The 27,971-nt window shown below is 47.2% G+C and overlaps 2 protein-coding genes across 5 annotated transcripts in view; one reads left to right on the top strand and one right to left on the bottom strand.

The window, feature by feature from the left end:
- LOC116988697 (arachidonate 15-lipoxygenase B-like) overlaps positions 1-24,233 on the top strand; it is a 328,224-nt gene extending 303,991 nt beyond the window's left edge. The window contains exons 5-12 of one of the 2 annotated variants that reach the window (XM_033045542.1): positions 2,218-2,358; positions 3,092-3,295; positions 5,195-5,281; positions 15,879-16,048; positions 17,757-17,878; positions 19,501-19,601; positions 22,425-22,595; positions 23,247-24,233. In XM_033045542.1, the coding sequence (XP_032901433.1) occupies positions 2,218-2,358; positions 3,092-3,295; positions 5,195-5,281; positions 15,879-16,048; positions 17,757-17,878; positions 19,501-19,601; positions 22,425-22,595; positions 23,247-23,426 (1,176 nt within the window). In that variant the 3' untranslated portion in view covers positions 23,427-24,233. The remainder of the gene's footprint in view (positions 1-2,217; positions 2,359-3,091; positions 3,296-5,194; positions 5,282-15,878; positions 16,049-17,756; positions 17,879-19,500; positions 19,602-22,424; positions 22,596-23,246) is intronic. The other variant, XM_033045541.1, reaches the window with a different exon arrangement.
- LOC116988698 (DPY30 domain-containing protein 2-like) overlaps positions 1-27,971 on the bottom strand; it is a 195,327-nt gene that overhangs the window by 150,070 nt on the left and 17,286 nt on the right. The window lies entirely within an intron of this gene.

Raw genomic sequence — 27,971 nt, 5'->3', positions numbered from 1 at the left:
GTGAAAAGAAAAATAATAATATTAACCCCTCCCATCCTGGGGAGAAACTACAAAACAGAATTTAAAATGGTACGTGCAAACACCCCCGGTCCGGCAATGGATTTATTGTAAAATCGGTGGAACAACCGTTCATTGGCCCATCCTGCAGCCGCTAGGATGTTATCGAGGGGAAAATCCATAGCTCTTGCTGCAGACGTAGATGCAGCCCTAGTGGAGTGAGATTTGAAAGTGTTAATATTCACTCCTGCACTCGCCAGTACCTCCTTTAACCATCTGGAAATGGTTTGTGTTGATACCTTGTGGTAAGGTTTTTTATGACTAATTAGGGCCGATTGTTCTGAGTCTCTGAGGTCCTTCGTGATTCTTATGTAAAGGTGTATATGTGTTACGACACACAACCGTGGATCCTCGGGGTATGCCAAGAACTCCAGCTTGATCCCTGGCACTCCTGGCCTGCACTGTTTGATCAAAACATCTATGAAAAAAGTTATATTATTTACATTGGTGGTCATGTTGTCGAGACGTAGCTTGTGCAACATCTGGACTCGTTGCGCAGTTACCAGCGCTATCAGCATGACCACCTTGAGGGTGAGCTTAGATAAGGGTAAGGAGGAAGCTGGTGCCCACTGGCGAACCAGTGTAATCACCATGCTCACATCCCAAATGTCTGTGTACCGGGGCCTGGGTGGTATGGAATTAAAAATGCCCTTCATGAACCTAATTATTAAAGGGTGCGTTCCTACCGACCGGTGTCCTGACCCCAGCATCACATAGGAGGTTAGTGCACTTCTGGCACTATTGATGGCGCTGTAGCTTAATTTTTGATCATAGAACAAGGTAGATAGGAACTCCAGGACATCCGTAATACGTGCTGTATCATATGAGATGTTTGAGACAGAGCAGAACATCTCCCACTTCTTGATGTGAGAGACGTACTGTTTCTGAGTACTGTCCCTCCAGGCCACTGTTATCACATCCACAGTTTGTTTAGACAGTCCGAGCCCCAGGTATGGTCATGTAATGCCACAGTGTCCTGTTGGGTGTCGGTCAGCAGTTCCCCATCTACAGACCTTGCAAAGTCCGTGATGCCAGAGGCCAGTAGTTTTAGGACTTTCTGGAGTTTTACCTCCTGCGCTCTGACTCCCGCTCCAATATGTCCCCAAATGGCGTGGTTTATTGCCGGCACATTGAGCGAGGCACAGTTTGTAGGAGGGGGGTACCTGTTGGTGGACTCCTCCATAGTTAGGTCTTTAAGTTGGTGAGACGCCAAGTAATTGATATTGTTGGCCAGGTCTTCATTCAAGGGTGCACCCAATGGTGATGTTATGGCAAATCTGGATGCCAACAGTGGCACTTCAGCTCCGTGCCCCTGGGAATGCTCTCCCACTGTGCCTCCTAATTTGGAGTCAGAGAAATGCTGACCCGGTGTACTTCCCCCTCCTGCGGGGAAAAAGCTTTGCTGCCCCATGAATGAGGCTGCTAGCGTGGGCTGCTATGGAGACCCATGCTGACACTGCTCCCTCCTAAGGAGCTGATCATTCTGGAGCCACCTCTCCAGAAGGTGCTCCATATGGGTAAGTCGCCCGTGGACACTTCCCAACAATTGAAGGGATCCCTCCTCGCCTGATTCATCTGAGTCTACGGGCCTTGCAGACTTCCGTGTGGCCTTGCACCCCTGCAGGATCGCCACGGTGCTTTCCTCGGGCACCAGTTCTGCAGCTGGCTCCACTGCCAGCGGCAAAGTCGGCGATACTGACTGCCGCCCGCTACCTGTACTACCGCGGTCTTCGGTAGCTGGCTTCCCCGCAGACCGTCTCCTCACCTTCGACATTGCTGGGTCCAACGTGCTGTAACCACAAGATTCACTAAACCTGCCTATACGACCGCAGAGTCGTTTTTAGAAACACTTACCTGCAGTTTTTAAAACTTACCGCTGGAAGGACGCAGCGCGCCTGCCAGTCACTCGTTGGCGCATGCTTCAGACGTAATGACGCGCATGCGGACGGACGGCCCTTCACGTAGTCACTCACGTGACTCCGAAGTAACATCAAGAAATGTGCTAGTACTAATTAACTCAGCAGTCATTAACAAGACCATTTTGCAGTAGAATTTTAGGAACAAGACTGCATCCTTCCTGGCTTTCTGTTGGATGTGAAACTTGCTTGCTGACGCAGTCCACCAGTTATTTTCACATGTCTGGTCCTGTTCTCATTACAGAAAGGGAATATATACCTTGTTGACTACGAGATGCTGGGTGGAATTAAAGCCAATCCGGAAGCTGGCCATGAATATCTTGAAGCACCAATTTGTCTTCTGTATGCAAGTCCAATGAACCAACTTCTCCCCATTGCCATCCAGGTACGGTCTCGCTCACCCCCACCAGCCCTGCTCCTGCATCCTTCCCAAACAGCTGATTTCTCACTCTTCCTCCAGGGCTACTCTCAAAGTAACGCCACTCTCATCTTCTGCTGATGAAGTTCTTTGGGCTTTGAATGTCTGAGAATTTCCTCTTCTGTCTTTCTCTTCTTTTCTCTGAATTGATCAGTCTATGCCTTCAGCCCAACTTGCCCATGCTGACCAACATGCCCCACCTACACGAGTCCTACCTGCCTGCGTTTGGCCCATATCCTATTCATCTACCTGTCTAAATGTTTCTTAAAATTTGCAATAGTTCCTGCCTCAACTACTTCCTTCGGCAACTCGTTCTATACATCCTTTGTTTAAAAAAGCTACCCCTCGGGTTCCTATTAAATCTTTCCCCCCTCACCTTAAACCTACGCTGTCTGTGGCAATGAATTTCACAGATTCACCACCCGCTGACTAATTCATTTTTTCCTCATCTCCGTTCTAAAGGTACGTCCTTTAATTCTGAGGCTGTGCTCTCTGGCTAAAGAAATTCCTCCTCATGCTGCTGTCCTCAGTGTAGTTTAGTTGAGAGATACAGTGTGGAAACAGACACGGGTCTCTGGTGCTGTCAGGCAGCATCTCTACCACTTTGTCACCTCTGCTCTCTTCTGTCATGTCTCACTCATGTCATTCTTCTTGCCTTGGGTTTACTGCAAGAGTCACCTGTGAATTGTGTTATTAACAGATCACCCAGCACCCTGGGCCGGAGAGCCCGATATTTCTCCCGAGCGACAGCCAGTGCGACTGGCGTCTGGCCAAGATGTGGGTCCGCAACGCTGACGTACAGGTTCACCAGCTGGTCTCACACTTGCTCAGGACACACCTGTTTGGTGAAATCTTTGGCATCGCAACTTTACGCAGGCTGGCAAGTGCACACCCGATATTCAAGGTACTCCCAGGTCAACTACAGTGTCTTCTGAACAAAGCAGAGCTGTGGAGCAGTTGGTAGAGTGAGCCACAAGCTTTGCCCCACTATGACGGTGGAGTTAACCTTCTCCACTCAAGCCACGGTCAATGTTCTACCAATGTCCACAGCACTTGTAGTCGTGAGTGAAGATTTGAATGTAGATCGTGCAGCACTGACACAGGCCCTTCAGCCCATCACATCTGTGCCGACCATGATGCCAATCGAGTAAATGTCCTGTGCCCTCACAAGGTCAATATCCCACCATTCCCTGCATGACCGTGTGCCTGTCTAAGTGAACAGCAGAGCGCATGAACAGGCCTTTCATCCCAACACATTTGTGCTGTCCATGATGTCAGTCTTTGCCTGTACCAGGTCCATATAGACCATACACCCCCCCCCCCCCCCCCATTCCCTGCCTGACCATGTGGCTTTCTAAATGAACAGTGCAGGAACAGGCCCTGAAGCCCACAATGTCTGTGCCGAACATGATGCCTAGACAAAATCTTATCCGCCTGCACTTGATCCATATCCTTCCATTCCCTGCACTTCCATGTGCTCATCCAAAAGTCTCTTAAAAACACTTTTGTATCTGCCGGCATCACCATCCTGGCAACGCATCCCAGGCACCCACTGCCCTCTGTGGATAGTAAAAGCTTGCCCCGCACACCTCCTTTCCACATTGCCCTCTCGCCTTCTAGCTTTGCCCTCCAGCATTTGATATTTGCACTTTGGGAAAAGGATGCTGAGTAAATAAAGCCTTTCACAATTTTACAAAAACATCCATCAGCACTTTTACATTAATTGATAAATAAATTAAGATCTAGAATTACAAATGTTATATATCGAGGTACAGTCTTTGGTTTGTATGCGATCCAATCAGTTCAGATTTAAACAAAACATAAAAACAATGGCTGGAGCAAAGGGGAAGAAAATATTCTGATCTCTCCAATGAGAACTCTTGGTGGGGGTGGGGGGGGAGAGTGTTCACCTTCCTTACGAACTGGAGAAAGTAAAGGATCAAGCAACTACCCTCCACCATGTTACCCTCCCTCATTCCCCCACTCTCCATTCCCCCTCCCTCTACATGTCCTCACAATCCACCCCTTCCCCCTCATCCTTCATCAGAACAACTCTTGCACACGTCTGTGTGACGTCTCCATCAGTGGAAGAGTATTTGCTCCCTCCGTCCCAGGCCCTGCGAGTGCACACTGGAGCACTTCACTTAATGGGGCCGGATTTGGGACGGCACTTCTCCCCTGTGGCCGTCCCTCTCAACACGAAGCTTAACTGACTGGCGGTGAAGGACACAAAGTGCTGGAGTAACTCAATGCCTTTAGGCAGCATCTCTGGAGGAACCTAGGTCGGTGACATTTCACAGAGTGCTGGAGTAACTCAGCGGGTCAGGCAGCATCTCTGTAGTAACATTGATAAGGAATATTTGATGTCAGGACAGCTCCACAGTGCTGAGGCCAGGCGCCAACTCTAAGACACCTCCAATTACCCACCCCTTGACCGTGACCCATAGATGGACCCCAACACCAAGCCGTTATCTCCCAGACATCTCCAATCTCATTGCCTCTGGCGATCTCCCCTCCACAGCCTCCAACCTCACCGTTCCACAGCCTCGCAAGGCCCACTTCTATTTCTTCCCCAAAATCTACAAGCAAGATTGCCCCAGGCAGACGCATTGCGTCTGCCTGTTCTTTCCCCCACTGAGCTCATCTCCTTGATTCCATCCTATCCTCCCCAACCCCTTGTCCAGTCCCCTCCCACCTACATCCGAGGCGCTTCACACACCCTTCAACACTTTAACTGACGGTGAAGTTTATCTTTATCTTGCATAAAGTTGCTTAAAGTTACTTCAAACATTTCACATTTCAGCTTTTGATGCCTCATGTGAAATATACGTTGCACATCAATGTTATAGCGAGGGAGCTCCTTATCTCCGAAGGTGGCATCTTTGATCAGGTGAGCCTGATATTCCATTTTTTTATTGGAAGTATTTAGGATATATTGGCTGTTCAGAAATCCTTGTTTCTCAGTCAGAGACTTGTCAAATCATACGACACAAAACAATCCTTTGACACAAGGAAGCACAGAATCTGGTCCACATAAAAATACACAAAGTGCTGGAGTAACTCAGAGATCAAGCAGCATCTGCGGAGAACATAGAGAGGTGACGTTTTGGGTCGTGACCCTTCTGCAGACTGATTGTGGTTTGAGGGGAGAGAGTTGGAAGAGAGGAGAGGGCAGGACAAAGCTTGGGTGCGGGTTTTTTATTTATTGGCAGATAATTGGACAGAGATGAAAAGGCAGAAGGTGTGAAATTTCAAAGAGGATTGGAGTTGCGCATTTTAAAGTTAGAGGAATGAATGTAGGTGGAAACGGAGGGGGTAAGACTCATGAGAGCAGGTGGGGCCCGGGGGGGTAGGGGAGGGGGGGAGGGGGGAGGGGAAGAGAGGGAGAAAACGAAAGGATGAGGAGTGAGGTTTTTTTTAGTAGTTACCTAAAATGATAGAGTTCCATGCTCATACGACACGAATGTGGTCTACATAAGACCATCAGATGTAGGAGCAGAATTGGGCTGTTTGGCCCGTTGAATGAATTACCCCCACCCTTTTATAATGGCCGATCTGTCTTTGTCTTTCTCTCTCAACCCCATTCTCCTGCCTATCACTGTAACCTTTGACACCCTTACCAATCAAGAATCCGTCAATCACCGCTTCAAAAATACCCAATGACATGGCCTTCCGAGTATGTGGCAATGAATTTACGTTAACAGCCGACACGGATCAAAGCCAGTCTGCCCACCTGCACCCATCCTGTGGTGACACTTTCAGTGCTGGCCTGGGCGCTAGAGGAGAAGCGGTGGGGTGTTCAGTGGGTATCCCCCTCACCCCTCACCCTGTCCTTTCTGAGAACCAACATCCTGGCTCTTTCAGTTAATGACTCAGTTCCTGGTAATTAGATTTGCAGCTTTGCACAGGATTAATGACTGCAAACATTTAAAGAAAGAATTCATAATTTAATTTAGAGATGCAGCCCACTGAGTTCACGTTGACCATTGATCACCCCTTCACACTAGTTCTACATCATTCCACTTTCTCATCCACTCCCTACACACTAGGGGGCAATTTACAGAGGCCAATGAACCTGCAAACCTGCCCGTCTTTGGGATATGGGAGAAAACCTGAGCAACTGGAGGAAACCTAGGCAGAAAGTGCAAACTGCACAAAGACAGCACCCGTAGTCAGAATGGACAGGACCTGTGCTCTGGCGCTGTGCGGCAGCAGCTCTACCTGTTGCGCAACTGTGCCACACTCATTCTTAATTCTTAAATACAATGTGCATTCCATTAAAAAAAACATTTCCAGGGAACAAAGGAATATCTGACATGGAAGACACAAAGTGCTGGAGAAACTTTGGGTCAGGCAGCATCTGTGGAGAGAGGGAATGGACAGACAACTCATCGGGTTGGGACCCTACTTCAGAAGGAACTGCTGAACAGAACTGAACTATCATAGAACAGTACAGCAAGGGAACGGGCCCTGCAGCCCACAATGTCTAGACCAAACATGATGCCAAGTTAAATTGATCCCAGTTGCGTGCACGTGATCCATGTTTCTCCATTCCCTGCATTTCTACAGTGTATGATTATCTTAAACCACTATCGTATCTGCCTCCACCACCATTCCTGGCCCCCACCTCTCCCTGTGTAACAAAAACCTGGTTTGCACATATCCATTAAACTTTTAGATAGACACAAAATGTTGGAATAACTCCCTGGGGAAGTCAATATTCACACAAGCAAATTAGTAAGATTAAACGAGAACTTACCAGTTTGAAGTTAGATCTTTATTTTATGAGGAGTTACGATGAGCGATTACGTGAAGAACCCCACCAGTCCGCATGCGTGTCAATCCTCAAAGCAGCGATGTGAAATCACAGATAACAGTAATTGAAGTCACATAGTAAGATTAGAAACCTAGAACTACCAGATGACCTTTGTGAAATGAGGGTTGGGAGCGGTGGGCACGTAATCACTCATCGTAACTCCTCATAAAATAAAGATCAAACTTCAAACTGGTAAGTTCTTGTTTAATCTTACTATTTTACACGAGAGTGATTCCGTGAAGATTTCAAAGCTCTGTGATTTCATGCCGTAGATACGAATCCAGGCATCTCACTGCATCTATTGACTCGGGATGAGTGAATAATAAACAATTCATTGAACCATGGCATTGATTTGAATATGTTAATGGTTTATTTAACAAAGAAAAACAATAGCGACCCCTCTCTCCCAGGGGGAAGCTATGAAACAGAACTTAAAATGGATTGGGCGAATACCCCCGGTGCGGTAAGCGGTTTGTTATAGAACCTTTGAAAAGTCAGTTCATTTGACCATCCTGCGGCCATGAGAATATGGTCGAGAGGGACGTCCATTGCCCTCACTGCTGACGTTGATGCCGCCCTGGTTGAGTGAAATTTAAAATTGTCAGTGTCTACTCCTGCACAAACCAGAACCTGTTTCAGCCACCTTGAAATGGTCTGAACCGACACTTTCATATGTGGCTTTTTGTGGCTAATAAATAATGCTATTTCCGAACCTCTGAGGCTCTTGGTGACCTTGATATAATATTGCAAGTGCAACACTACACACGGTCGTAAATCCGTGGGGTATGCCGAAAAATTAAGCTTGAACCCTGACACCCCTTGTCTGCTCTGCTGAACTAAATCATAAATGTAAAACGTAATGTTATTTCCAGATTATACCATCCTGTCCAGTCACAGCTTCTACAACGTCTGGACCCGTTGCACTGAAACCAGTGCCATGAGCATGACCACCTTAAGGATGATTTTGGACAAAGACAGGGATGTGGCTGGAGCCCACTAGCGAAGCAGTGTGAGTACCAAGCTCACATCCCAGATTTCAGAGTAGCTGAGCCTGGGTGGATTGGAATTAAAAATCCCGTTCATAAACCAGGATATTAAAGGGTGAGATCCAACAGAATGTTTTTCCGACCCCAGCCATAAGTATGATGACAGGGCACTCCTGGCACTATTGCTCAACCCTTCATCAAAATATAGCGTTGACAGAAATTCTAGCACATCTGAGATGCATGCCGTGTGATATGTAATGTTCCCCCGTAAGCAGAACACCTCCCATTTCCTGACATGAGAGATGTACTGTTTTTGGTACTATCACTCCAGGCCGCAGTGATCACATCCACGGTACAATCGGATAGTCCAAGCCCCAGGTATGGCCTCCTCAGAATCTGCAAAGTAACAGATCAATACGGTCATGTAAAGGATGTTGATCCCCAGTTACAGGGTGCACCAGTAGGTCACTACCTTTCGGAACAGCCATAAGAGGCTGTGTTATTATCTCCAAAATGAATGTGAACCATGGCTGTGTAGGCCAGTCGGGTACCACCAAAACTCATGAGGTGGAGTCCTGCTTGATCTTGAGCAAGGACCGACTGATGAGGCAAAATGGGGGAAATGCATATAAAAACATTCCAACCCAGTGTAGCGAGAATGCATCTACCGCGACTGCCCCAGGGTCTGGTTCCCATGAAACATACTTAGGTAACTGGTGATTGAGTCTGGATGCAAACAAATCAATATCTGGCATCCCATACCGAACAACAATATCATAAAATACATCATGATTCAATATTCTGTGTTGTCATAGAAACATAGAAACAGAAACATAGAAAATAGGTGCTGGAGTAGGCCATTCGGCCCTTCGAGCCTGTACCGCCATTCAATATGATCAAGGCTGATCATCCAACTCATCCTGTACCTGCCTTCTCTCCATACCCCCTGATCCCTTTAGCCACAAGGGCCACATCTAACTCCCTCTTAAATATAGCCAATGAACTGACCTCAACTACCTTCTGTGGCATTGAATTTGCGTGACCTGGTGTCTGCCACCATGTTGAATCTACATGGTAGGTAGATAGCTGAAACTCAAATGTTTCTTGTAATACACCAGTGCCAAATAAGATTAGCCAATCTATCACAAGATTCCGACTTGATTCCACCCATGTGATTAACATACGCCACTGCTTTAGTGTTGTCAATCTGAAGCTGAACATGCAAGTGATGCATAGTAGTACAATAAGCCTTAAGCCCATAAAATGCCTCATGCATATTCCATCTGCCTCCACAGCTAGAGATGGTATCAGTAGCACCCCATCCTAGGGCACTAACATCAGTCTGTAAGACTACTGAAGGTTCCTCAATCAGCTTTGCTGGAGCAACTCGAGATGTTTATTATCCACCACTGTACTTCAGCAATGGCTTCAGCTGGTAATTACATGGGCCTGTCGAAATGACCTGCATGTAACCTGAGTGCCTGCTCCTTTGCACGTTGTAAATTTTGGTCATGCAAAGGTCCAAACTGTGCAGCTGGAAAGGCAGCCACTAATTTGCCAATCAAGCTGCCCACATGTCTAATTGAAGGTTGTTGCTCCACCATGAGCTTGTTACAACCTTCAATTAAATCTAATCTCTTGCCCCTGGGCAGAGTCACTGACATGTGAGTTGAGTTAACAGTGAATCCCAAATAATCAATAACTCTAACTGGTATCAATTTGGATTTAACTGGATGAATGAGAAACCCATATTTCTGAAACATGAGTTTAACAACTGAAACAGATAATTCAGCTGCTTTCCGAGTCTTTCCTATGATTAAGATATCATCCAAATAAGCCATTACAATATGACCCTGATCCCGGAGAAGCCGCAGTACTGGTTTTAACAGTTTTGTAAATAATCTAGGGGTCAAGGTTAACTCATTAGGCAGTGCTTTAAATTGCCATTATTGCCTCATCCAGCTAAATTTCAAATATCTCTGATGATCCCTATGAACAGGCACTGAGTAATATGCATCTTTAAGATCTATATATGCTATATAACATCCTCTGGAAATCAGTTGTTTGGCAGTAACAAAAGGTTTCCATTTTGAAATGTTTATACTGCACAAGGGGGATAAGGTTCGTCAAGTCAAGGATGATTCGACATACCCCATCCTTCTTTGACCTAGGAAAAATATTAGACATGAATTGGTGAGATTGATAAACCACCTTCTCAATTACCCCTTTTTTGTATAATTTTTCAATTTCAGCTCGTACCTCCAAATTCTGTTGGTGTGTGCTGTGTGGGTGAATGCAAATTGGGAAGGAATTCAATTCGAAACCCTTGTATACTGCGCAGTATAAACAAATCTGATGTTATCCCATACCATTCCTTCAGAAACAAATGTAATCTCCCCCCAACGTGTTGGTGATTCCCACTTAATATGTTCCGACAAGGACCAGACCCATCTACCTCCATGGTTACCGGTGGAATTTTCTGCCCCCGGTTTCTGGTGGGAAAGGACATGTTCGCCCGTGCCCCTGTTGGAGTGCGCCAGCTGCGCATATTTGTGAATGGTTGGCTTGGTCCTTGACGGGACCCGGTTTCAGCAAACCGTTTGTAGGGATACTGCCGCCGAAGCATTCTGCTGGTCATCGGTGCTTTGATGAGTCCGACCGTTCTTGCCTCATCGTCCAGTTCCTTGACTCTTTTTGCGAGGTCTTCACCGAACAGCAGATTCAGTTGCTGGATATTGCTGGGTTTGCACAGAGCCGTGAACTTAGGGTTGATGGTAGGGCGGATGCCGATCTTTCTCAGACAATTTACCTCAAAGTGTGCATTGCACATGAGGGCCAGGGCATCCTGCTGTACATCGGAGAGGTGCCCTCCATCCACCGACCTGGCGACCGCTGTAATGCCCGAGGCGAGCAGCTTCAGTACTCTCTAAAGCCTCATTTCCTGAGCTCAGATGCCGACGCCCATATGACCCCAGATGGCGTGGTCCACAGCCGGCACTTTGAGCAGGACACAGTTAGCCGGGGTCTCATACTTTTTGGCAGTTTCATCCATAGTAAGCTCTTGAAGCTGGTGTGAAGCCAGGTAGTTTATACTTGCGGCCAACTCTTCACCCAACTCTTCCTGACTCTGTTGGGATGGCAAATCTTGCTGCCAGAAATGGTACCTCTTGCCCTTCATCCCTTGGGGTATGCTCCACGGCTATACCCACAGACTTGGCGTCAGAATAGAACTGACCCCGCATGCTCTCCTCGTCCAAGAGGGAGACATTAAGCAGCCCTGAAACAGGTGCCGCTGGCGCGGGCCCCCGAGTAGACCCGCGCTGACACAACTCCTCCTGTTGTAGTCTATCTTGCTGGAGCATCCTCTCCATTAGGAGCTCCATCCTGGACAAACGTCCAAAGACATTATCCATTACGGGAGGGGAACCCTCCCAGTTGACTCATCCGAGTCTACTGGCTGTGCAGACATTTTAGTGGCTTTCCGCCCCAATGGTGCAGCCACAGTGCTCTCAGACACCAAGTCTGCAGTCGCTGGTCGTACCGTTAGCAACTCGGTAGGTGAGCTAGGCGGCCGCCCGCTAACCACACTTCCACGGTCTTCCATAGCTCTTCTCCCGGCGGCTCACCTTGACTTCACCCTCGACGCTTTCTCCATACTCGAACTTGCTGAAACGAGAATTACCAGGCGCAGAAAACGACCTCTGAATAGGTTTTACACTTACCTGAGGGTTTTTAAAACTTACCGCTGGAGGAGCGACGCACCTCCCAGCCGGTCACTGCGCCATGCGTCAGACGTAATGACGGGGTTCTTCACGGAATCACTCACGTGACTCCGAAGTAAAATATGAGGTGCTGTTCCTCCAAAAACAATCCAAGTCTTTCCAACCTCTCCCTTGTAACTGACAGCCTCTAATCCAGGCAGTATTCTGGTAAACCTACTTGGTACCCTCCCCAAAGCCTCCACGTCTTTCCTGTAATGGGGCGACCAGAACGTCACACAACACTACAAATGTGACCTGACCAAAGTCCTACAGAGTCGTGTAGGACGGAACTACAGATGCTGGTTTGCACTGAAGACACAAAATGCTGGAGTAACTCAGCGGGACAGGCAGCATTTCAGGAAAGGAGTAGAAATAGACTAGACTAAGTGGGACCCGTTAGGTCCCAGCTTCACACGGGAGGGCTGGTCCCCCAATGTATTCTTGGACTGTCAGCTCAGTCACTCTGGCCGGGCAGCTCAGTCACTCTGGCCGGGCAGCTCAGTCACTCTGGCCAGGCAGCTCAGTCACTCAGGCTGTTGTGCGCTGAAGGGACTGGTTTCCAGAGGGCTAGTGTGGACATTGTAGACTAAATGGATTTTTGGACTTGCAGTTCAGTGAGTCATGGCTGGTGCGCTGGCAGTTCACAAAGTCATGGGTGGTGGGCTGGCACTTCAGTCACTTACAGCTGGTGGGCTGGCATTTCACTTACTCATGGCTGGTGGGCTGGCAGCCCAGTCACTCACGGCTGGTGGTGGCAGTTCACTCAGTCACCCCTCCTCTCTTCACCCCCCACTCTGCTCCATGCCATTCCCTTCCCCCACACGCATTCAGTCCATCTCTCCTCAACCTCCCCCCCCCCCCCCCATGCACTCTTAGTGGCTCTCCAACAGCGCAACCATTCCTGCCTATTAGGTTACTATTGTGATGAAGAGCATGCAGGCATGGCAAGTGGAAAAAGGATTTATTAAAGTTTAAAATGTGAATGACTTAAAATATAACAACAATTTATATGTTAAAGATGAGATTTGTTAAGTTATTTTTGTTGTGTCTCTTGCTGTGTTCTGCTGCTCTCTGCCTCTTGATAACACTTTGCTTTTGATATAAAAAAAGACAATTTTAATAATTTAACAATTTAAGCGGTCAAATTTTAACAAAGAAAATCTGAGAATTTACCTCAAAAGTCATCATGGAGTGCAGGCAGCAAGTCCAACCTAACAGCACTCCAAGCAGAGTGCAGGCTGAAAGTCCGACCTCACAGCACTCCAAGCAGAGTGCAGGCTGAAAGTCCGACCTCACAGCACTCCAAGCAGAGTGCAGGCTGAAAGTCCGACCTCACAGCACTCCAAGCCAATTTCACAGCATTTCAAGCAGAGTGTGCACATACACACACACACTCACACACACATACACCCAAAGACACTCACACACATGCAGACAGACAAACACAGACACACACACAAAGACACACTCACACAGAAATACACACAAACACAAAGACACACACAGACATTCACAAACACGTACACACACTCACACAGACACACACTCACACAGATACTCAGACACTCATGCAAACACACTCACAGACACACATGCAGACACACAGACAGACACTCATACACAAAGACAGTCAAACACCCACACACATACACTTACACATACACATAACACTCATACACAGACACACATACACAGACACTTACACACATATCCACAGACACAGACACTCACACATATGCACGCACAGACAGACGAACGCACACACACATTTTAGAAGCAATAGAGACCCTTTTTGCAAGCATTTTAGAACCAATGGACACTTTATGCAAGCATTTTAGAATTCTGCAAGCAATTTAGAACCAATAGAGACACTTTCTGCAAGCATTTTTGAACCAATAGAGACACTTTTTGGAACCATTTTAGAACCATTAGAGACACTTTTTGCAACCATTTTGAAGCAATAGAGACACTTTTTGCAATCATTTTAGAACCAATAGAGACACTTTTTGCAAGCATTTTAGAACCTAAAGAGACACCTTTTGAAAGCATTTTAGAACCAATAGACACTTTTAGCAACCATTTTAGAACCAATAATAATAATAATAATACATTTTATTTATGGGCACCTTTCAAGAGTCTCAAGGACACCTTACAAAAATTTAGCAGGTAGAGGAAAAACATGCAATAGAGACACTTTTTGCAAGCATGTTAGAACAAATAGAGACACTTTTTTCAAGCATGTTAGAAATGGATTACACGCGATGTACTGCAGGTAGGCACTTACTATTGTTTCCAGCGTAGCGGGCCCGTTAAAACACGCTGAAATTGTCAATTTTTGCACTGTAAATAATTATGGAAATCGGGATAAGCATGTGAGACATTTAGCCTACTTCACAATTCCAAAAGTGAGGAGAAATGATGGTAGATAGAAGTGTGAGCTGAAAGGACAACAACAGCCAAAGTGCTTGGTGAACATTCGCCGTTTGCTCACTGCATTTCATCAACTAAGGCATTATTTGTGTTTTTTCTAGATTCCTTTGGCATCTAAAAAGTTTCAGAAGTGATAAATCTGGCTGTAATTTTTTTTAATCGCCCATGGTTCCCAAGTGGGTTTTTACATACAAAATGAAAACGCATCTGAAGGAAAATTTACAGCTAGATTTATCACTTCTGAGAATTTTTAGATACCGAAGGAATCAAGAAAAAACACAAATAATGCCTTACTTGATGAAATGCAGTGAGCAAACGCGATAATTCCCAATATTTTCAATGTTCACCAAGCACTTTAGCAGCTGTAGTCCCTTCAGTTCTCGCTTCTCTATACCTTCATTTCGCTTCACGTTTGGAATTCTAAAGTTGGGTTCATGTCTATCACACTTACCCCGACTCCCACAATTTATTTCAGCGTAGAAATTCAACATTTTGGCGGTTTTTAACAGGTAGGAAAGTACGCGTTTCTAGCATTAATAACATATACCGGAAGTGACAGATGTCTTTCAGTTGGATTTAGCGGCTCCGTGCGTCGAACCCTATGACCCAGTGACCTTACGTGCAACCCCCCTATAGAGACACTTTTTGCAAGCATTTTAGAACCAATAGAGACGCTTTTTGCAACCATTTTAGAACCAATAGACACTTTTTGCAAGCCTTTTAGAACCATTAGACACTTTTTGCAACCATTTTAGAACCAAAAAAGACACTTTTTGCAAGCATTTTAGAACCACATTAAGGGCACTCACAGTGGAGTAGACATGTGTTCAGTGTTATTCACAGCTCAGAGAGACATGACCCTCTGGCTTCCTCCCTTGCAGAGACTGAGTGAGGCACACCACTTCCGGTTTTATAGTCCCTCCCCCCTCCCACCAGAGACAATGGCAATTTAAAAAAAAACATTAATATTTCTCTGATTTTTCATCGATGGGAAAAATTGTCCGGTTCCGGAAGGCAGAGGGGGGCTCTGAACGAGGTGGCCAAAAATGACGGCCGTAGGTGGCGGCGTTCTCTCGGAAATCACACCACAGCGAGCCAAAAGCAGTCAAGATCAGACTTTTAGTAATATAGATAGATAGGATCCTTTTAGAAACATAGAAACATAGAAAATAGGTGCAGGAGTAGGCCATTCAGCCCTTCTAGCCTGCACCACCATTCAATATGATCATGGCTGATCATCCAATTCAGTATCCTGTCTCCATACCCCCTGGTCCCTTTAGCCACAAGGGCCACATCTAACTCCCTCTTAAATATAGCCAATGAACTGGCCTCAACTACCTTCTGTGGCAGAGAATTCCACAGATTCACCACTCTCTGTGTGAAAAATGTTTTCCTCATCTCGGTCCTAAAAGATTTCCCCCTTATCCTTAAACTGTGACCCCTTGTAGAACTGCATCATGACTTTCTACTGAGTTTTTTCATCTGTTGTTCCAGGCATTCTCTTCCGGAGGGACTGCCACTGTGGAGGTCTTGCAGCGCGGTCTGGAGCGCGCTACCTACGAATCCATGTGTCTCCCAGACAATCTGGCTGCTCGAGGAGTGGAAAAGATCCTCAATTATTACTTCAGAGATGATGCTCAGAAGATCTGGCAGGCCATCAACAAGTGAGAGACCCCTAACCCTGCCTCAGATGTCTCCCCTGCCTTCATCTGACACAGCCTCGACTATTAAAGCCATTTACAGTCATTGAGGGGACAATGGGTTGGTAGAAATGAGTCCTGCTCCACGCACACACACCATCCACTGAGCAGTGACTAATACCTGAGGTGGTGCTACGGCCATGTACAATTACTGCCTTTCAGTAGCATTTCTGCAAGGTGTAGATGGATACTGATCTAACACAGGGAAAATGCCAGCATGTAGCAGGCAGCATAGTGGCACAGCGTAGAGTTGCCTGAGGGTGTTATCTTTGGGCATGGGGCATTTTGGTCATCTTGGTCAGCGTGGATGTTGGGTCAAAGATCCGTTATTGTCACATGCACCAAGGTACAGTGAAATTTGATTTACCATACAGTCATACAAAAAAACAACAATGTACAGAACTACATGAAGATTAAACATAAAGTTAAATAGTCGTCATAGCGGAGCGTGAGAATCCCCAGGCACACGGTGTAAGCGGAGACTCACAGCCATCAGTTCAAACGGTCTATTCCTGAGCTGTATGGATCTGTGTGAGGTGTTGCACTTTGTGAGGCCAAATATAAGTGGAAAGTATACAGTCAATGGCAGGATCCTTTGGATCATTGATGTACTGAGGGATCTTGTGGATTCAAGACCATACCTCCCCGAAAGTGGCAACAAACGTATTTGGTAAAGAAGGCACATGATAAGATTGCCATAATTGTTGAGGGCATTGAGTATAAGAAGCAGGAAGTCGTGATGCAGCTTTATAAGACTTTGGTTTGATGCATTGGGATATTGCATGTAATTCTGGTCGCCCCATTACAGGAAGGACGTGGATGCTTTGAAGAGGGTGCAGAAGATATTAGGGGCGGCATTGTGGTGTTGCGGTTGAGTTGACAGAGCCAGACACCCGGGTTTGATCCTGATAATGGGTGCTGTCTGTACAGAGTTTGTAATTTCTCCCTGTGACCACGTGGCTTTTCACCGGGTGTTCCGTTTTTTTCCCACACCAAAGGCGAGCGGGTTTATAGGTTAATTGGCTTTGGTGAAGATTGTAAATTGTCCCTGTTGTGTAGGATAATGCTAGTGTATGGGGTGATCGCTGGTCAGCGCATTGTCAGAATCCTTTTCCCATGTGTGAGGGCACAGGTTTCGGTTAGAGGAGGGGGGAAGGTTAAGAAAATGTGCAAGTCAAGTTTTTTGATACTGAACGATGAGTGCTTGGGGCATGCTGCTGGGGGTGGTGGTGGAAATAGATGCGATAGCAATGTGTGAGGGGCAGCAAATGGAGGGCTTTGATTCAAGTGCAGGCACAAGGGGTTAGTTAAACTTGGCATCATGTTCGGCATAGACAACAGTGTGGGCCGGGGAGCCGGTTCCAGAGCTATTCTGGTCTATTTTCTAAAAGTGAACAACTTTTCCACCTAATATTTAATTTTCCCTGTCCTTGCCCAATCACTATGCCTTTCCATATGCCCCGATGCTTCCTGCATCCTCGTCGACTTTCACCCCTACACAGCCTGTATCCTCCCTCTTTACTCCCCTCTCCTCGCCCGTTCCATCTTGTCACTCACTTACTGCTCCTCGGTGCTTTCATCCTCTTGCTCCCCTGTACAGAAGCAAATCCAACAGTGGTCTCGAGTTTTCTCCACCATCCCTCCATAAATGCTCTCCTTCCTTCCTTCAAAGGTTTACAGAAAACATCGTTGACCTTTACTATGAGAACGATGCAAGTGTCCAGAGCGATACAGAACTCCAAGCCTGGGTGAAGGAGATCTTCACCGAAGGATTATTGGCCAAGCAATCGTCAGGTACTCTTCAAATCTCGTCGTGTTGATCAGAGTCGATCGACCGCTGTTGACATCGAGTCGTCATAAGGTCATAAGTGATAGGAGTAGAATTAGGCCATTCGGCACATCAAGTCGACTACATCATTCAATCAGATCTATCTCTCCCTCCTAACCCCATTCTCCTGCCTTCTCCCCATTACTGCTGACACCCGCACTAATGAAGAATCTCTCTGTCCTGTCACGGAGCTCTGGGGCAGACAATCAAGGAGGCCGTGCCCACTAACTTCCTCCCCTCTCGCCTTATCCCTGTGCCCTCTAGTTTTAGACTCCCCTACCCTGAGGAGAGATTGTGACCTCTATGCCCCTCATGGTTTTATAAACTCAACATTAGTTTTGTTTAGTTTACTATTGTCATATCTACTGAGGTGGAATGAAAAGCTTTTGTTTGCATGCTATCCAGTCATAGTAAAGACTATACATGAATACAATCAGGCAGTACACAGATAAACGGGACATCACCCAGAGCAAAGATATAACATTGCATTCTGAGAGTCCGATTAAAGACAGTTCAAAGATCTCCAATGAGGTAGATGGGAGGTCATGACTGCACTCCAGTTGATGAGATGACCATCCAGTTGCCTAATTACAGCTGGGACGAAACTGAAAGAGGGTAAAACATTTTACAAGATATAACATTATATGCACTGAACCTGGGACACATTTTTAGTTTAGCTTCGAGTTACAGCACGGAAACAGGCCCTTTGGCGCACCGAGTCCGAGTCGACCAGCGATCCCCGCACACTAGCACTATCCTACTACATACTAGGGACAATTTGCACTTCTACCAAGACAATTAAACTACATACCTGCACATCTTTAGAGTGTGGGAGGAAAATCTCGGCGAAAACCCACGCGTTCACGGGGAGAACGTACAAACTCCGCACAGACAGCACCTGTAGTGAGGATCGAACCCGGGTCTCTGGCACTGCAAGCACTGTAAGGCAGCAACTTTCCCGCAGCACCACCATGCCGCCCCTATTGACAGAACTAGGCCATGCCGTTAGCTTTGTGTTAGCGACTCTCTTCAGATATCCCCTTGAATTCTGGATAGGTACATGGATGTGCATGGATATAGATTACGTGCAGGCAAATAAATATTGGTCTTTGCATCATGTTGAGTACAGACATTATTTGCTGAAGGACCTGCTACTGTGCTCTACTGTTCTATGTGATAGGAAATATGTTGTTAAACTGGAAAGAGAGCAGAGAAGATATTCGACAATGTTGCCAGGACTAAAGTGCCTGAGCTATGGGGAGAGGTTGAGCAGGTCAGGATTCTATTCCTCGGAGCGCAGGAAGTTGAGAAGCAATGTTGCAGAGGTGTAAAAGATCATGAGGGTATTAGATAGGTAAATGCACAGTCTTGTACCCAGAGTAGGGGAATCAAGAACAGACAATATAGGTTGAAGGTGAGAGGGGAAAGATAGGAACCTGAAGGGGATTATTTTCTCTCACAGAGGGTGGGATGCTGACACTGCTAGGCAGAGAGTTGATGCAATCATTGCTGCAGTTTGCATTCTACATACTGAGTGCTTTGGTGGACTCCAGTTCATTCTTGTAACACCTCTAATCTTTCTCACTAGGCTTCCCTTCATCATTTCACTCCAAGACCGAACTCATCAAGTTCCTAACCATGGTCATCTTCACCTGTTCCGGACAGCACTCTTCAGTAAACGTTGGACAGGTCAGCTCGCATTTCATGCAATTGATACTCCAATGCAACACAATGCACTGGACTGTGAGCCACACAGCAGCAGCCTCCAGCGCAGTCTGGAACCTGACCTCAAGCAGGGGCGGAAAACCCAGGGGGGCCAGAGGGGACATGTCCCCCCCATGTTTTGAGAGGCGGGCGACATCCCCGCCAGGTTAATCTGCCTGGGCTTGCGGGAAATATGGCCAGCGCGGAGAAGCAGCGCTGGTATCCCATCAGTCCAGACAGGGCTGTTAGTTAACCCAGTGAGACAGGCAGTCGAGCCACATTTAGCGCTGGATTGTGCCTCCGAAGCCTCGCGTGTGCGTGTGAGTGTGCGCATGCGCGCGCGGCCACCAAAGAATTGAGTCCCTCGTCCCCTCCATGTTTTGATAGTGAGTTCCGTTCTTGACCTCAGGTGCTGTCTGTGTGGAGTTTGCATGTTCTCCTTGTGACCACATGGGTTTCCTCTGGTACTCCGGTTTCCCCCCACATCCCAAAGATGTGCAGATTTGTAGGTTAATTGGCCCTGTGTAAATTGTTCCCTAGTGTGTAGGGAGTGGATGAGAATGTAGGATAACATGGAGCTAGTGTGCACGGGTGATCGATGGTGGGCACGAACTCGATGGGGCGAAGGGCCTTCCATGCTGTATCTCTAAACTAAAACCATATAACCATATAATAATTACAGCACGGAAACAGGCCGTCTCGGCCCTGCAAGTCCGTGTATTTTCCCCTAGTCCCATCTACCTGTACTCAGACCATAACCCTCCCAAATCCATAACCTTTATCAAACAACGGTTAACCTTGGACACTAATGATGCGTGCCCCCATCTCTTCCAATTCCTCAGTGCATGGCCCAGCCAACCAAGCCGAACATCACCTTTACACCATTTCATGAATCAACTCCAAGATGCCATTTCCCAACCCATCCTGCCACTTTGGTTGAACCCTGCAGAGGTTTCTGAACGTTTCCGTTTTCGTGTCCTTCACTTTGTGTTCTTCCATTATGTTCTTCCGACCCAAGTATAAATCTATCGATCACCTGCCCCCACCCCCCCCCCCCCCTCCACCTGGTTCCCTGGCACCTCCTGGTAACCCCAGGACATACGCTACCATAAAACTTCATTCAACCCCGAAGGGAAATTGGTCTGCCCACAGTCACAACACACAAGGTAGACAAAAACTTGAAATTAGAAGTGAAGACAAAAAGAAAAAGACAAGCGACTCTTGGCCGGCTGCCATGTGCACAGCGCCTTCACCGGAACAAATGAACAAAGAAATAAACAAACACAGACTTATCCCCTGAACAGACTGGGGAGGGGAGGGGGGAGTGGGACGGACTGGGGAGGGGAGGGGGACGGACTGGGCTGGGCTGGGGAGCGGGGAGTGGGACAGACTGGGGAGGGGAGGGGGGAGTGGGACGGACTGGGCTGGGGAGCGGGGAGCGGGGAGTGGGACGGACTGGGGAGGGGATGGGGGAGTGGGACGGACTGGGCTGGGGAGTGGGGAGTGGGACGGACTGGGCTGGGGAGTGGGACAGACTGGGCTGGGGAGCGGGAGTGGGACAGACTGGGCTGGGGAGTGGGGAGTGGGACGGACTGGGCTGGGGAGTGGGGAGTGGGACGGACTGGGCTGGGGAGTGGGGGAGTGGGACAGACTGGGCTGGGGAGCGGGGAGTGGGACAGACTGGGGAGGGGAGAGGGGAGTGGGACGGACTGGGCTGGGGAGAATGACGGGATTGCAACTGGACCTGGTCCACTCACACCCATTCCTTCATGACTTTAGACTTAACCCAAAACTATCACTCTCTGACGTATCTGGTGTGCAGCCAAGATACGGCTCCACTGCTGAACCTGGTCAAAGTATAGAGTCATAGTCATAGATTAATACAGTGTGGAAACTGGCCCTTCGGCCCATCTCGCCCATACCGTTCAACAATGTCCCAGCTACCCTAGAACCACTTGCCTATGCTTGGTCCATATCCCTCCAAACCTGACCTATCCATGTACCTGCCCAACTGTTTCTTCAATGATGGGATAGTCCCAGCCTCAACTACCTCCTCTGGCAGCTTGTTCCATACTCCCACTGTGTGAAAATGTTACCTCTCAGATTCCTATTAAATCTTTTCCCCTTCACCTTGAACCTATGTCCTCTGGTCTTTGATTCCACTACACTGGGTAAAAGATTACCCGATCTATTCCTCTCATGATTTTGTATACCCAATCTGTTAAAGTTCTCGGTCTGAAGAAGATGTTGGTGAGGCCACACCTGGAGTATTGTGTTCAGTTTCAGTCACCCTGCTATAGGAAGCATATTGTTAAGCTAGATAGAGTGCAGAGAAGATTTACAAGGATGTTGCCAGGACTTGAAGGCCTGAGATAGAGGGAGAGGCTAGGACTTTATTCCTTGGAGTGCAGGTGTTTAAGAAGATGTGAGGAATAGATAGGGTGAATGCTCAGTCTTTTACCCAGAGTTGGGGAATCAATAACCAGAGGGCTTGGGTTTGAAGTGAGGGGCAACTTTTTCACACAGGTGGGTGTATGGAAAGACACTTATACTGGTACATGGATAGGGAAGATTTAGAGGGATATGGGCCAAACGCACGCATGTGGGAATAGCGTAGATGGGGTATCATTGTTGGCATGTGCAATTCAGGCTGAATGTCCTGTTTCCATGTCTATGACTATGGGTCCTGACTTTAAACATGGTCTGTCCATTCCCTCCTCAGTTGCTGCCTGACCACTGAGTACCTCAAGTACTTTATGTTTTGCCCCAGATTCCCACATTTGCATTCTACTGTGTTTGTTTGCCTAGTTTGACTGGGGCTCCTGTGTACAAAACTACCCTTCCATGATGGGGAAGCCTGCACCGACCAAAAAGGACCAAGTCACCGAAGCAGATATTGCCGACACTTTGCCAAAGGGAATTAAAAAAATACAAGTGATTGCAACCACCTATCTGCTCAGTCAACCAGCCCCCTTTAACGTAAGTAGCAGAAAAACTGATCAGCCGAATGTAGAAATGGTGCACTAAAAGAATAAGAGTTGTATCTCTGTGTCTCTGGCATTTCTTCTGTTAGTGTGTGTGTGTGTCTACATGTGTGTATGTGTCTCCCGGTGTATGACTGCCTGTCGGTCTGTATGTCTGTCTGTCTATGTATTTTTCTGTGTGTCTTAAGTGTGCCTGTCTGCGTCTGTGTCTGCATGTCTGTGTGCACCTGTGTATCTATATGTGTATTTGTCAGTGTGTGTGTGCACGCGTGTCAGTATGTGTCAGTATTTGCGTGTGTCAGTGTGTGAGTGTCAGTGTATATATGCTCGTGTGCATCTGTGTCTACCTGACTGTGTAAATGTTTTTGTGTGTGTCTGTGTTTGGTGTCAGTAGGGTGTGTGTGTGTGTGTGTCAGAGTGCGTATGTGTGCTTGTGTGTCCGTATCTGCCTTGTGTCTGTGTCTCTATGAGTTTCTGTGGCTATGTGTATGTGTGTGCACATTTGTTAATGCGTGTGTGGGTGTGCGCATGCGTGTGTGCACGTTTGTGTGTGTACCAAGGCCAGAACCGTGCTCTGTGTATATGTGTGTGTGTACTGAGTCGTCCCCTGGTTTGATCAGAACACCCGTCTCTTCACTCCCTGCAGACCAAGCTGGGCACGTACGTGGAGGAGCGCTTCACTGAGCTGGTGGCAAGAGCGCACATCACAGACTTCCAGAAAGCCCTGCTGCATATCGAGCAGGAGATTACAAAGAGGAACCAGAACCTTTCTCCGCCCTACACCTATCTCCTGCCCAGTTTGATCGACAATAGTGTGGCAGTCTAACCACAACATTGCACCATCATCAAACTGCTTCACGCTTTGCTTCGAGATTAAAATTATAACTGCAAAACTTTTATTGCCAAATTAAACCAGCCAATCTCTCCCGCCCTCTGATCCTCACCGCACACACACAGCCTGACATTCCCTCTCCAATTAATTCCAAGGCCACTGTGCACTTCAACCACCTCCACCTGGAACCTGAGTAGCAACTTGTTCACTCAGATGGGTATATGGAATGAGTTACCGGAGGTGGTAGTTCAGGCAGAAACTATAATAATGTTTAAAAGGCACGTGGATAGGAAAGGTTTAGAGGGATACGGGGCAAACAAAGGCAAGTGGGACCAGGGTAGACGAGGCATGTTGGTCAGCATGGAATTGGGCCGAAGGGCCTGTTTCTGTGCTGTATATCTGTATTCTGCCATTACCTGCTTTGCAGACAAGACGTTCCACACCTGTGCCTTTCAGATGCTCTTTTTTACCCCTGTTTCTCCTCTGTCATATTTGATCTTCTCCACCGAGAGTGCCCTAGATCCAGTTCTCACGTTCTCTGCTCTCAGTCAGATCAAGGGGACTGTTCATTTTGCTCCACCAGTCTCCCATTGAATAAAACCTGCCTCTAAGTGAAGAGCGAAACTCTTCCACACTCCACTGCACACAATGATGTCTCCTCTACGCTGGAGAAACCAGGCAGACCTGCTGACATGGTCTCATGTGACTCGACCTCCCTGATCCAATCTGGGGCTTTGATCAATTCACACCCTGAAGACCATGTTCATCAGACACAGGAACAGAATTAGGCCATTCAGCCCATCGAGTTTATGTTTATGTTTTGTTTATAGGGACAGTGCATATTAATGAACATTTTGCATGCAAATATGCGAGATTGTAGCCACTCAGTAGCTAATTTCCGTCTCTAGTCTGCTCCATCATTCGATGGTGGCTGATCGATCTTTCCTACCTTCTCCCGTAACCTTTGATGTCCTTACTGATCAATACTGAAGGCTGTTTTTTTGTTGCTCAGTTGCTAATCAGCAACATTCCCGCTCTGCCTGCAAGGAGGAACATGCTTGCTTTTCCCTCCCACATGCATTGTCTCTCCTTCTCCAAAGACACTGCCAGTTCCTGGGTTTTGTTTCAGGTTTCTAGCATCTGCACTATGATCAATTGAAAATCAAAACGTTTATTTTTTATTGATTAAAATGAAATATAAATTCCAAAGTTGGCTTTCATTCTGAATTTTGTCTAAAGCTTGTAACTACTACACCATGGAGGTGCATGCTTAATGTTCTCATAAGAGCTTGACAAAACTCCCTGTTCTGCTGGCATTTGTGTAAACAGAATTGATACAGGCGCATGAGTTAAGTAAGATCCTTAAAATGACACAGTGCGACATGTTAATGTGGAAAATACTGGACCCAGGCTTACCGGAATATTGCATTAGATGGTAGATCTCATCCAGCATTCCTCAATAGAGATACTTAAAGTAGGTAGGAAGTAACTGCAGATGCTTGTTTACACGGAAGGTAGTCACAAAATGCTGGAGTAATTCAGCGGAACAGGCAGCATCTCTGAATAGATGGAGTGGGTGACCTTTCGTGTCGAGACCCTTCTTCAGTCTGAGTCTGAAGAAGGATCTCGACCTGTAATGTCACAGATTCGTTCTACACAGAGATGCTGCCTGTATTGCAGTTACTCCAGCATTTTGTGTCTATCTTTGATACTTGACGTGGGATTGTTTCACAGACTCTGAACTTTAGAAAAGTCATCACAGGCCATTACAGTACACACACTACAGCACGCTGTAATGTAGTACAATAGATAGATAGATAGATATAATTTATTGCCACACAACCAGGGTTGGTGGAAATTTGGGTTGTCAGCAGCAGTACAATAATAAAGAACACACAATAAAACTGTAACACAAACATCCACCACAGCATTCATCTGTGGTGGAAGGCACAAAATTTGGCCAGTCCTCCTCCATTTCCCCCCCGTGTACAGGACCAGAGTCCAGTCAGTCCAGGATCGGCTCTTCCTCACCGGAGACCGCGGCTTTAGATTGTTGTAGGCCGCAGGCCGGCGGTCGAGATTTAAAGTCCCCGCCGCAGCCAGAAGCACCGTAGACTGCAGGGCCGGCGGTCGAAGCTCCCCTCCAGGGGTGATGGTAAGTCCATGCTGCACCCGCGGTAGAAGTTGGCCGCGGGCCGGCAGTGATGGCTTCTTCTTCCCCCGGGTCCCCCACGAGGGATGCCGGGCTGTAGACGCCGCACCAGCTGGAGCTCTGCAGACCGCGACTTCAGGCTGCGACTTCAGGCTGCCGGCTGCCCCGGGCCAGCGAAATGGAGCGCTCCCCTCCAGCGAGCCCCAGCGAGGGTCACCCGCTCCACGCCGAGAGTCCACGCTGCGCCCGCCGCTAAAGCCCCGGGCGTGTCTCCGAGAAAGGCCGCGTCGATCCTTGATGTTAGGCCACGGGGGAGGCGACCTGGAAAAAGTAGCCTCTCCATGGAGGGGGCGACCGAAGCGGTTTCCCCCTTACCCCCACACACCACCCCCCACACAAAACACACGAAGAAACACAAAATACACACTTTAAAACATACTAAAAAAAAAATTAAAAGCTGGAAAAACTGACGCGCTGCTGACATGGCTGCACACAGAGGAGCGCCCCCTACAACATAGTACAACACTGTTCAGCATGGCATAGCACACATCATGCAGCAGAATATCACACGCAACACTATAGGACAGTACCACGCATTGCAACACAGTACAACATAGAATCTTTATCTCTGGGCGCAAACATCCAAAACTAGAGGGCATAGCTATAAGGTGAGACGGGGAAGTTTGTTTTTACGTTGAGGTTGGTGAGCCATGGAATGCATTGCCATGGGTGTTAGTGGAGGCAGATGCTACAGTGGTGCTTAAGAGGCATTTGGATCGGCACATGGAAGTGCAGGAATAGAGGGACATGGATCATGTACAGGGAAATTAGATCAGTTTAACTTGGCATCATGTTCATGGAAGCTCACAAAGGGATAGGGATAGGAGAGTATGGCCAAGTGTAATAGGGATGGATGTGAAAGGTGAGATGCGTAAGGAATTAAAAGTATTGTATATGAATGCGCGAAGCATAAGAAGTAAAGTAGATGAGCTTGAGGCTCAGTTAGAGGTTGGTAGATATGACATTGTGGGGATTACTGAGATGTGGCTGCAGGAGCATCGGGCCTAGGAACTTAATATTCAGGATTATACATCCTATAGAAAGGACAGGCAGGTGGGCAGAGGAGGGGGGGTAGCTCTTCTGGTGAGGGATGGAATTCAGTCCCTTGCGAGGGAAGACATTGGGACGGACGAGGTAGAGTCACTGTGGATTGAGTTGAGGAATTGTAAAGGCAAGAAGACACTAATTGGTGTTATCTACAGACCCCCAAATAGTAGCCTGGATGTAGGGTGTGAGTTGCAGCAGGAGTTAAAACTGGCATGTAACAAAGGTAATGCCACTGTGGTGATGGGGGATTTCAATATGCAGGTAGACTGGGAAAATCAGGTTGGTTCAGGACCCCAAGAAAGAGAGTTTGTAGAATGCCTCCGAGATGGATTCTTAAGAGCAGCGTGTAATGGAGCCGACCAGAGAAAAGGCAATTCTGGATTTAGTGTTGTCCAATGAAGCAGATATAAGAGAACTCGAGGTAAAGGAACCGCTTGGAGGTAGTGATCATAATATGATTAGTTTTAATCTGCAGTTTGAGAAGGAGAAGGTTAAACTGGAAGTGTCAGCGATGCAGTTGAACAAAGGGGACTATGAAGGCATGAGAGGGGAGCTGGCCAATGTAGACTGGAAAGGGATCCTAGCAGGAATGAAGGTGGAACAGCAATGGCAGGAATTTCTGGGCATAATCCGGAAGAAGCAGGATCATTTCATTCCAAAAAGGAAGAAAGATTCTAAGGGGAGTAGGAGGCAACCGTGGCTGACAAGAGAAGTTAGGGATAGAATAAAACTAAAAGAAAAGATGTATAACACAGCAAAGAGTAGCCGGATGCCAGAGGATTGGGAAACTTTCATAGGACAACAGAAGGAAACAAAACGGGCAATACGGGCTGAAAAGATAAAGTACGAAGTGAAGCTGGCCAGGAACATAAAGAAAGACAGTAAAAGCTTCTTTAGATATGTTAAGGGAAAAAGAGTAGCAAAGTCAAATGTGGGTCCCTTGAAAGCAGACACGGATGAAATTATTATGGGCAACAAGGAAATGGCAGAAGAGTTGAATAGGTACTTCGGATCTGTCTTCACTAAGGAAGACACAAACAATCTCCCAGATGTACTGGAGGACAGAGGATCTAAGGGTGTAGAGGAACTGAAAGAAATTTTCATTAGGCAAGAAATAGTATTGGGTAGGCTAATGGGACTAAAGGATGATAAATCCCCTGGGCCTGATGGTCTGAATACCAGGGTCCTCAGGGAGGTGGCTTTAGAAATAGTGGACGCATTGGTGATCATTTTCCAATGTTCAATATATTCAGGATCAGTTCCTGTGGATTGGAGGATAG

The sequence above is a fragment of the Amblyraja radiata genome, chromosome 28 (genome assembly GCF_010909765.2).
Source record: "Amblyraja radiata isolate CabotCenter1 chromosome 28, sAmbRad1.1.pri, whole genome shotgun sequence".
NCBI classification, from domain to species: domain Eukaryota; kingdom Metazoa; phylum Chordata; class Chondrichthyes; order Rajiformes; family Rajidae; genus Amblyraja; species Amblyraja radiata.
Note: the sequence above shows the minus strand (reverse complement) of the source record. Positions and strands in the feature narration are given on the sequence as shown.